This window comes from Lutra lutra, chromosome 14, assembly GCF_902655055.1.
Source record: "Lutra lutra chromosome 14, mLutLut1.2, whole genome shotgun sequence".
Classification (NCBI taxonomy): Eukaryota; Metazoa; Chordata; class Mammalia; order Carnivora; family Mustelidae; genus Lutra; species Lutra lutra.
In genome coordinates, this window is record NC_062291.1 from 62,628,641 (window position 1) to 62,640,483 (window position 11,843).

General features: G+C 41.5%; 1 protein-coding gene across 1 annotated transcript in view; it reads right to left on the reverse strand.

Annotated features, from left to right (window-relative positions):
• ARL3 (ADP ribosylation factor like GTPase 3) overlaps positions 1-11,821 on the reverse strand; it is a 35,274-nt gene extending 23,453 nt beyond the window's left edge. Inside the window, exons 1-2 of the mRNA XM_047702014.1 lie at positions 11,619-11,821; positions 4,993-5,136 (exon numbers count right to left, since the gene is read on the reverse strand). Of these exons, the coding sequence (XP_047557970.1) occupies positions 4,993-5,136; positions 11,619-11,621 (147 nt within the window). The 5' untranslated portion in view covers positions 11,622-11,821. The remainder of the gene's footprint in view (positions 1-4,992; positions 5,137-11,618) is intronic.
• Between the last annotated feature and the right edge of the window lie 22 nt (positions 11,822-11,843).

An 11,843-nucleotide genomic window follows, 5' to 3' on the forward strand; every position in this document is an offset into this window, starting at 1 on the left:
TCTTAGCCCCACAAGGAAGGGATGGCCTGCGGGAACAGCATGTTCAGACTCTGAAGTGGGGCCCTCAGTTATAGGAAGCGATGCAAATAAACAAGCAGGCACTGGTCACTGTTCTTTCATAAGCATTTCTGATGAACTTGAAAGTATTCATTTTCAGGACAGTGACTCAAGGTGGAACTCGGAAGAAGGTGAGCAAATCAGGGGCAGGTGGAACTGTGAGCTGGGAGTTGGTGTGGAGAGAAACAAATTAACGAGACCTCTGGGGTTTGGAGAGAAGGCATTTCACGAGCCATAATTAAAAAATAAATCTTTTTCTGAGAAGGATATAGTGAAATCAGGACTTGAAAAATCCAATCAACAGCTTGCTACCACAGAAGTGACATTTCATCCAGGATAACTGGAATAAAGTGGGCCTGGGGCTGCCTCATCTGGCAGCCTGCCAGTACTACTTGCCTCGTGCAGAAGGATTAGGCACAGTGTGACGGCGCAGAAACACTGCCACCCAATTGCCACTGAGGATAAACAGACTATAGGGGATACGTGGGGACGATGCTGACTCCAGCTCCTCTAAGATGCCCACGACTGAACAAATTAGAAGTTGAAGAACTCTAACGGGAAGGGGCTTAAGCTTATTTTGTAAAAGGCAGCTTCATTCTGACTCGTTGACAAAACCACTTTTGTGTGCTTAAAAATTCTACACTTAACTACAATATTAAATGTCAAAGCCAATAATGTCAAATCTAGAATGAAGGAGGAGATGAGTAAGAGTAACTCCTGGAATTTGACCAAATGTGTCAACTGCCTTAAAATTCTTGCAGTCATCCAAAAAAATTCTGTAAGTCATCAAAAGAAAAAAAATTCTATTAAGTCATCGGACCGACAAATCTAAGAAATTATTCGAAGGAAGTAATAATGGGTGCAAGCATTTAGAGATGGGTATTACATAAGTATTTACATACATTAACAATGTAGAAAGATGTTCAGGATATATTATTCAGTGAAAATGATGATATGGTATATTCTTTATGAGTCATTTTTATTTTTACTTTTTTATTTTTTTAAGATTTTATTTATTGACTTGACAGAGAGAGACACAGTGAGAGAGGGAACACGAGCAGGGGAGGGGAAGAGGGAGAACAGGCTTCCTGCAGAGAAGGAAGCCTGATGATGCAGGGCTCGATCCCAGGACCCCGGGATCATAACCTGAGCTGAATGCAGACACTTGACTACTGAGTCATCCAAGTGCCCCTCTTTTACTTTTTAAAAAAAGATTTTATTTATTTATAAAAAGATTTATTTTTTTATTTATTTGACAGGCAGAGAGGCAGCCAGAGGTGGGGGGGTGGGGAAGCAGGCTCCCCACGGAGCAGAGAGCCCAATGTGGGGCTCGATCCCAGGACCCTGGGATCATGACCTGAGCTGAAGGCAGAGGCTTTAACCCACTGAGCCACCCAGGTGCCCCAAGATTTTATTTATTTGAGAGAGAGAGAGAGAGAGCAGAGTGAGTGAGGGCGAGCATGAGGGAGAGGGGCAAGAGGAGAAGGAGAAGCAGGCTCCCCACTGAGCAGGGAGCTGGAAGTGGGGCTTGATCCCAGCACCCTGGGATCATGCCCTGAGCTGAAGGCAGACTAGTAACACACTAAGCCACCCAGGCACCTGTCATTTTTATTTTTTATTTTAAGTATACCCATCATAGGGGCGCCTGGCTGAGTCAGTCAGTAAAGCATGCGACTCTTGGTCTCAGGGTTGTAAGTTTGAGCCCCATGTCAGGTGTAGAGATTAAATGAAAATAAAGTCTTTTAGGGGCACCTGGGTGGCTCAGTTGGCTGGGCATCTGACTCTTGGTTTTGGCTGGGATCATGATCTCAGGTGCTTGAGATCCAACCACATGGGCCTCCATGCTCAATGCAGAGTCTGCTTAAGATTCTTCCCCCTCGGGACGCCTGGGTGGCTCAGTTGGTTAAGCAGCTGCCTTCGGCTCAGGTCATGATTCCAGCGTCCTGGGATCGAGTCCCGCATCGGGCTCCTTGCTCAGCAGGAGCCTGCTTCTCCCTCTGCCTCTGCCTGCCATTCTGTCTGCCTGTGCTTGCTCTCTCTCCCTCTCTCTCTGACAAATAAATAAAATTAAAAAAAAAAAAAAAAAGATTCTTTCCCCTCACTCTCCCTCTGCTCATGCTCTCTATAAAATAAATAAAATCTTTAAAAAATAAAATAAAATCTTTAAATATACCCATCACATACATGCATAGAAAAAAAGGATACATTCTTTTTTTTTTTTTTTTTAAAGATTTTATTTATTTATTTGAGAGAGCACCAGAGCTAGACAGAGAGGGCATATGTACACAGAGGGAGAGGGAGAGCAAGGAACAGACTCCCCACTGAGCACGGAGCCTGATGGGGGGCTCAATTCCAGGACCCTGAGATCATGATCTGAGCCAAAGGCAGAAACCCAACCGAGGCACCCAGGTGCTCCTACTTCTTCTAATATAAAACAAAACACAATGAAAGCTTGTTTTTCTAAAATTTTTTAAAAGATTTTATTTTTAAGTAATCTGTACACCTAATGTGGGGCTCAAACTCACAACCCTGAGATCAAGAGTGACATGTTTTTCTGACTGAGTCAGCCAGGCACCCTGAAGGCTTGTTTTTACAGAATAAATATGGGGGCACCTGAGTGGCTCAGTTGGTTAAGCAGCCATTTATCTCTTGATCTCAGCTCATGTCTTGACCTCAGGGTCATGAGTTTAAGTCCTTTGTTGGGTTCACACTGAATGTAGAGCCTACTTAAAAATAACCAGAAAAAGGGGTGCCTGGGTGGCTCTGTCAATGGTAAAGCGTTGGACTCTTGATTTTGGCTCAGGTCATGATGTCAGGGTTATGAGATCCAGCCTCCTGTTGGACTCTGTCCTCAGTGGGGAGTTTGAGCTTCTCGCCCTCTCCCTCCACGCAGCCTGCACACATGCTTGCTTGATCTCTCTCTAATAAATTAAAAAAAAAAAAAAAAAAAAAAAAGAGGGGCGCCAGGGCCTTCTGCTCAGGTCATGATCTCAGCATCCTGGGGTCGAGCCTTGCATCAGGCTCTCTGCTCAGCAGGGAGCCTGCTTTCCCTCCTCTCTCTGCCTGCCTCTCTGCCTCTTGTGATCTCTTTCTCTGTCAAATAAATAAATAAAATCTTTTAAAAAAAGAATAAATATGAAAACTTGACATCATATAATAACAAAGTCACCTATAACATACCAAATAAAGCCTGAAAGTTAGAATTGGAACTTTGAGTCCATTACCTAAGAGTTCATTTCTATGTTCACAGTGCTGGATGCCCTCATTTTACTGGTACTCTTAAGAGATACAGCCTACTGCTAATACTCAATTAAAAAGAAAAAAACCCTAGACTTTTCTTTTTCTGGCAGAAATCCTGACACAGTAATATGTGTTTTTAGCCCTTCTAGGCTAGACTACTGTAATTTGCTCCTCCTTAGGCTATACATTAAATTTGCTCAGAAGCTGTAAAATTGCTCATTTGGTAGCAATTGAAATGACTTTTCTGCAAAAAGTTGCAGATCAGTAAGACTCACAAGCTGTGAAGTACACACACCAGCACAGCCATTCAAACCTGACACCAAACTCATATCACAGTACAGTGGTGGAAAATGCTTTAAAAAACTCTGCTTTTGCTAAAACCTCTAATGCTCAAACACTTTAAAGTGACTAAGACCAACCGGGCTGTCCTCTAGTTAGGAAACCTGACTGGTTGGTCAAAGGTCAAGCTTTCTCAGGCTTTCCTACTGGGAAGGAGGTCTAAAGAAGGAGGGTTGTTCCACTTAGGATTTGTCTTTCAACTTCCACATTGGCAGCACCACTGTTGCCTTCTCCATTGTATTTTGCTGATTAGCCCTAGCCAAGAGGCTGGATTAAAAAATATATGTGATTTTTAAATTAAAAAGTAATATATATTTGCATTTATTAAGTCTGAAAAATATACACTAAAATAGTAACAGTTTTTCTCATAGTACTCTGGTTTTTTCTTTTATATTCTCTCTGTATTTTCTTTTTTAAGATTTTATTTACTTATTTGAGAGAGCGAGTACACACAAGCAAGGTACGTGGGGGTGGGCAGTGGGAGAGGAAGAAGCAGACTCCCCACTGAGCAGGGAGCCCAATGTGGGGCTTGATCCCAGGACTCTGAGATGATGACCTGAGTCAAAGGCAGATACTTAATGGACTGAGCCACCCAGGCGCCCCCTCTCTGTATTTTCTGCACATATTAATTTCATTATGAGAAGATTAAGCTATTTTTTTCAAAGTAATCACTTAGAGCTGAGGGAATTAATTGTGTCTTGAATATATATACGCTTATTTATTTTTTTTAAAGATTTTATTTGAATTGGGAGGGAGAGAGAGACAGAGAGCATGAGTCGGGTGAAGGGCAGAGGGAGAAGCAGAGTCCCTGCTGAGCAGGGAGCCCGATGTGGGGCTTGATGCTGGGAGTCCAGGATCATGATCTGAGCCCAAGCCAGACGCTTAACCAGCTGAGCCACCTAGGCGCTCCTATACATGCTTATTTAAATGATTTATTTAAGAATTGGTAAAATATACATAACATAAAATTTACCATTTTAACCATTTTTAAGTGTAGGGTTCAGTAGTATTGAGTGCATTTACACTGTTGCATAACCGTCCAGCAGCCATCCACAGAAACTTTTCCATCTTACAACTTACTCTCTGTGCCCATTAAGCACAGACCCCTCCAATCCCCTCTGTCTCCAGCCCCCTTTTCTACTTTCTGTCTCTATGAATTTGACTACTCTAAGTACCTCATACCTACGGAATCTCTTGATATGTTTTTGAAATCTTAGATGATTTTTAAATTGTATAGACTTTTCTCAGTAGCAAAACTTGAGGGTGGACAAAACTGTATTTCCCATTTTGCCTTCCATATTGCTATGATCACTTTCCATATGTCACACAAGCACCTGGGGCCAGGGCAGCGCTCACCTGTGTAGGTGTAATGTGGCTGATGTCTTCAGATGCCAGCTGCTTCAGAAGAGTGGTCTTGCCAGCATTATCCAAGCCCAGGAGAAGGATCCTCACCTCCTGGTCTGGTGCACTTTTCAATTTGCGCAAAATTGAGAGCAAGCCCTTAAACAACCGTGAAGAAGAGAGATTACTTTTGGGGCACTGACTTTGATATTAGTAGATACCAGATTATCTTCTTGAGAATATCTCCTTGAAAAAGGTTCTTGGTTGTGGAGAGCTCACAGTATTACTTTCCAGCTCAATGTCATTTATTCCACTTACTTCCTCCTCCTAAGTTTTGGCAGAAGTACTTCTGCAAATTTATCAACTCAATAAATAGCATGGCTTATTCCTGTTCCTCCTATTAATCTAGGTTAGCAGTCACCCCCAATCTTCTGGGAGTGTGAACTACAATTCACATTCCTAAAGCCCTTCATACACACTTAGAGTAGAGCACGCATCCTATCAGACTATAGGTAATTGATTCTTGTATTTTTCTCCTAGAGTGTATTCACTCCTAGAGTGAAGTTATAGCTTTGGTCTCTCACCATGCCTGGCACTTATTAGACGGACATTAGATAATAACTGTTGAATTTAATACAGTTATCACCCAAGTAAGTGCAAGATTTTACAGTGCTACACACATACACACACAAAATACAAAAAAAAGTTTTAAAAAATTGTTTGACTTTATTTCAGTTTACCTTTAAGATTTCAGCATTAAAAATACTCTATCATCTAAAAAAACCCCAATGCATGGTATAAATTATGTTTTTCAGATGAAGAATCTGCTACAACAGAGAGGTTAGAACATTGCCAAAGTCAGTCATGAAGAATAAAAACAATCACAATTTAACCAGGGTATTTTATTTTATTTTTTTTTTTAAAGATTTTATTTATTTGTCAGAGAGAGAGGGAGAGAGAGCAAGCACAGGCAGACAGAATGGCAGGCAGAGGCAGAGGGAGAAGCAGGCTCCTGCTGAGCAAGGAGCCCGATGCGGGACTCGATCCCAGGACGCTGGAATCATGACCTGAGCCGAAGGCAGCTGCTTAACCAACTGAGCCACCCAGGCGTCCCTAACCAGGGTATTTTTGACTAGTAATTTAATACAATATTTGTTTCTTGTTTTTATTATTTTTTAATGGCTAGAAATAAACCACTTTGCTTCTTAGCTACAAACATAAGAAAAATCGTGTAAGATAGTTATTTGTTGTCCTGCAGCTGACAGTCTTGTTCCAATGAGTTACAACAAGAATCAAAGAATTCCAGAGTTTAAAGGGCATATAATCTAATCTCCCAGCCCAAGCAGAAATTCCTTCAAGCTGAGTCTTAGAATTATATAAAATGGTTACATTTTTTAATCGTTATTGCACCAGGCAATAATTCAAACCAGCCTGTTCACTAAGATCAAATAACCATTCTGTGAAATAATTCTCAACAACTGAGTCTTTGGACAATGATATGCAAATATGCATAATTATTAAGAATTCCTTTCTGCCTCAGAGATTCTTTGTTTACCACTCCCAGTATTCTGTATTTGCACCGACTTGCAAAGGATTACATTAACCTCTCTGTGCCTCAATTTTTTCCACAATAAGATGGAAGATTTAGCTTAAGACAGAAAGACAAATTCTATACCAAAAGATTTAGGCAAGAGTGATTAATTTCAAACAAACCAAAAGATAGGCAGTTCTTTTTTTTTATTTTCTTTTTTTTTTTTGGCATGACATTTTTCTCTTGTTTTTATCTTATCTGGCCTTGAATACGCTGACACCACTCCTTTTTTAAACTGTATTTATGAGAAGTCTCCCTGGCTTCTATTAGCTACATTGCAATCACTCATTTATAATACCACCTTTCAGAGCAGTTAAAATTAGAATTCTGAGATCCTCAGGGGACTGGTAATATAAAAAGGCTAGAACAGGGAAACACATTGTACTACTCATCCTGAGTTCTTGATTAGATGTCCTCATTACCTCTTCCAATAAAATTCTAAAATAACCAAAATTTATCACATCAGTACATGAAACGACAGTACAGGTAAAATTCTCATGTATTATCTACAAGTGCAGAAATCAGGAAAACTGTTTCTATAAAACATTTTCAAGGTTCAAAATGAACATTTTAGGTTTTTCCTCACATGTCTCCTCTTTTAAAACCAATCTGTAAATAAAAATACTGCTTTCTGCAGACTGAGACTTTTTATACACTCATTATATTTGAAAATTGAACAACGAGAAAGTAATTTCTATTCATTTTAAAAGAAGAGAAGCAAAGCACAGAAGAGAAAACCATTCTAGCTATACCTGAACTTTATTAACCTAAAGGTATCAAAAAATGTTACTTATATTGGGGTGCCTCCGTGGCTCAGTGGGTTAAAGCCTCTGCCTTCAGCTCAGGTCATGATCTCATGGTCCTGGGATCAAGCCCGGCATCGAGCCCCGCATCGAGCCCCGCATCGAGCCCCGCTGCTCAGCAGGGAACCTGCTTCCCTTCCTCTCTCTCTCTGCCTGCTTGTGATCTCTGTCTGTCAAATAAATATATAAAATCTTTTAAAAAATGATACTTATACATTTCTAATAAGTGATTTTCCTTATCAGGAAACAATGATTTCATATGGTTTACCTTTAAGTGAAATTACAGAGAAATGAAAAGTTCAGCTACTATTTTCTTCTATCAAAATGATAAATGGCATGTGAAGCATGGTCTAGGGAAGACAGATGCAAATACAGTACAGCATCATATTAACCCAACTACCGAGGACAGGGGATCACAGGATTATCAGGGTTTGCTAAATACGGAAGAGGATATTTATAGATATCAGAGTTCTGCCTGAAAGGTACAAAGTAAGCGGATTTAAGAGGCTGGAGGAAAGAGAACAGAGTAAGTCTATGTTTCTAAACGTAAGAGTCCATACTTTGTTTTAAATGTCAAATGAAGGGAAGTAGCCATTAGAAGTTAATTTTATTATGGGGCTGAGTTTTGCAGTATAAATACAAGGAAACAAATTTTTAAAGTGCATTTTTGGTTCAAATACCCAGTCATTCATTCCCTCATTCACATTAAATATCCACAATGTGCCCCAAGTACAATAGTGAGCAAAACAGACATGATTTCTGTGTAGGATTTGCACTCCTTTGACATTAAAGGTGATTTAAGAAATCAGAGCTCTAGTTAATTGTATAAAGTCTATCATCAGCATGTGTGCATATAAGTTATCTGCACCCTGGTGGACAGAAGTGGTCTGACTCAGTCATAAAATATCTAAACAAACTTTCTACAGGCAAATTATGAATAGATGTGCTATTGACTACAGATATTTTATCTGCCCCCAAATCAGCTTCAACTACTGGCAGAGGCAAGGTGCCCTGACCTGAAATGATACAAACTAGGTCATTAAGAGAAACTGGGGTGGTAGAGGGTGAGAGAGGAATGTGATGGTGGATGGAAAGTGTATGTGGCCTTGAGGAGCAGTTAGAATTTAAATATTAAGTAATCCGACTGTCAAGAACATGCACTCCCCATAACTAGCTTAAATGGAACTGATTTCCATGTATCTTTACCTCTTTAACAAAAAAATTATGCTGCTAAGGGAGCCCTTATTAACTTCAGGAACTCCTATAGTTTGGATAGGGAGAACCTCACCCAAGGTTCTTCTTTCTCCTCATCTCTCTACTGAATAAATACAATGTTTCCTCAGGGGGGGCAACACATGGGCATTTCCTCAGGAAGAGTGGGCTCCCACCTCACCAGAGTCCTAATTAAAAACATTGGGGGTTGGGAGGTGCCTGGCAGGCTGAGTGACTCTTGATCTCTGGGTCATGAGTTCAAGCCCCACATTGTGGGTAGAGATTACTTCAAAAACAAAAACAAAAAAACCATTATGAGTTTTGGAATTTCATACACTTATATTCATCTTTCTTACATGCGTAACCCTTGGCACCTAGAAAACGGGAACTGGGAACAATATTTATATCTTAAGAAAAAATGCTATGAAGATTAAGTGAGACGAGGAATGTAAAGCATAGTGCATAGTACACACTCAAAGCCATAGTTGTGTTTTTTTTTTTTTTAATTTTTCACTGACCATTTTCTGACCCCAAAACACAATTTTAGGAACAATCTTCAAATGCTGAACATGCTTGCTAACTACCGCTAGGTTCATATATGTAGAAAGTACTCCATAAATAATTTCTGAATGAAGGAGTCATCTGTTAAATAGTAATGACTTAATGCACTAACATTACCGTTATCTTAGTATTTCACTGAAAACTTGATATCAAAAGGCAGGGCTAAAATAGCTGGCCAAAAGTTCAGAGAAAACATCTGGGCTTTTAAATAAGAAATAAAATGTAGGGGCGCCTGGGTGGCTCAGTGGGTTAAGCCGCTGCCTTCGGCTCAGGTCATGATCTCAGGGTCCTGGGATCGAGCTCCGCATCGAGCTCCGCATCGGGCTCTCTGCTCAGCAGGGAGCCTGCTTCCTCCTCTCTCTCTCTGCCTGCCTCTCTGCCTACTTGTGATCTCTGTCTGTCAAATAAATAAATAAATTAATTAAAAAAAGAAATAAAATGTATTTGTCATAGCTGAAGTTGTTTAAAAAGCAGAAGCAAAAACCTGGGACTCAGTCTCCAGTTGTACAGTTATCACAGGGATGGGTGGGATACCAGATGTGACACACTTAATCACACCACTGATGGTTTAAATTCTATGTTCCACTTTCCGTTCTAAGAATAGCTCACACTTTTGGAGATTAAAAAAAAAAAAAGATGTATTTGGGAAACCAGATAAAGAATTCAGAATGATTTGCCCTAATTTCATATTGTTCATTTTAGGAAAAAAGAAGCAAAAAACAAAAACAAAATCTGTCTTGATCAATGAACACAACAGTTGTATACAATAGTGCTGCAGCACTGTCAACTTGCTATCTACAGTGTCAATTTGCACTGGACACATTAGCAGTGGTTAATTTATTGTGGCCTGTAATTATAAATTAAGCAATCATGAAATTACACAGTCCACTTAATTGATAACAAACTGGGAAAAGTTAGCTAACTCTCATGCATTTCTCATTTATGATGACATCTCATTCTCTGTTGGTTTGGCATGCCTTTTTCATTCCAATTCTAGTTATTTTCTGTGTAAATATTTATGTTTGTACTCATTTGTTAAGAAAAATCTAGCCTTTAAATGGACAGCTCATGTATAAATGATTAATAAAAAGAAAACATGTAAAAATCTGTCTAGCCTGAGGTTAATAAAACTGCAATGTAGCAAGTGTGAAATGTGATTGGCAACTTCAGATCAAATAATTCTACTTCTTTAACAATCTGACAATGTAAAATCAATTCTTTTTCCTATCAAAACTTAGTCACTGGATAATTTGACCAAAGGTGCATGCATTTTTTTCCCCCTTGCAGACATCTAGTCTTTTCTTCATAAGTTAGTGGAGGTTGGACATTTCTAAAAGTCAAAAGGGACCGCGGGGTGGGGAAGTAACTGTAAATTTGAGTGCCTGGCTCTGTGCAGCTGGTAAGCCAACTAACCTATTCTAAACGCTTCAAAGTCAATTTTGCTTTGACTTGCTCTAAAACTACTTAATTCCATGTCAATTACCCTCCAACTAACTGCACAGAAATCAACAAGAAACAGCGTGTCAACGGTCAAATGTTTCACACATCATAATTCACAATTTGGGGAAGCTTTAAGTCTGACAGAGAAAACCCAATTGATAGCCACTCCAGCTTTAATGTCCCATTCTTTTTAGTTTGGAGATCCCAAGGTGAGATTAAGAGCTTTGTTTCTGGTGTGGTCATATGTAAAAGGTTGCAACAGGTTTGAAATCAAATATTAAGGACCGTGCATATTGAAGGACCTCCTTCAATATGGATTAAGTATTGAAAGGAAAACAGGTCAGCATCATCAACCAGACTTTACAGAACTCTCAGCAAATAACTCGTTGCTGCAGAAGTGAGCCTGCCACGCAGACACCAAGACGGCGTAAAATCCACCAGGCACCCAGTGCAAGCGGTACCTCTTTGTGTCCTGGGATTTACACCCCTCCCCCCAAAGGCAGGCGCATCTCGAGGAAGAGGAGAGCTAGGCTATCATCTCCCCTGCATGCACCTCTCCCATGCATGCACCTTTGGTCAAATTATCCAAAGACAGTAGCCCTAACCCTTCTCCCCGCTTCTGGCGTGACCCCGGTGGACCCACTTTCCAGCGGTACGGGAAGGCCGATTCCCTAGGACGATCTAAGCCTGCATGCGGAGGCTGCTTTCCGCAGCTACTTGGATCCGCCCTCGCCTCAGTCCCTAGTAATGATGGAGCCCCAGCTCTGTACGCGGATAGCCACGCAACCTTCCAGTCCTTTTCCCTAGCTTCGGACCCGCTGCAAGCCCCGCCTTTCTCCCCAGGCCCAGGTCTCCTTCCAAGGGCCCACCTTCCGGGCTCCCCGCTGCCCCCCGAAACCAATCCAGAACCCAGACAGCAGGCTGAGCGCCGTCCCATTCCCTCTTTGGCTTCAAGCGCAGTGCCCCGCCCTGGGCCTGAGGACGGGAGGGGGGTGACCCGCCATCTCCAGAGGGGCCCGGGCCCCCACACTCACCATCCTCCCGCCGAGTCCCTCCTCCTCCTCCTGCCTCCCGGTTACCAGAGGCAACTGCTGCGGCACCGCCCCCGACGTCCCTCGCACGCTCAGCGGAGGAGTAAAGCGGCCGTACGGGGCGGGGTCCAGCTCCGCTTTTCCCAAAGTGCGCAAGCGCGCCAAAGTGCCCGCCCACGCGCAGGCGGGGCTGCTGGAACGACTGGAGCCGGCTGCTGGCTGGTGGAG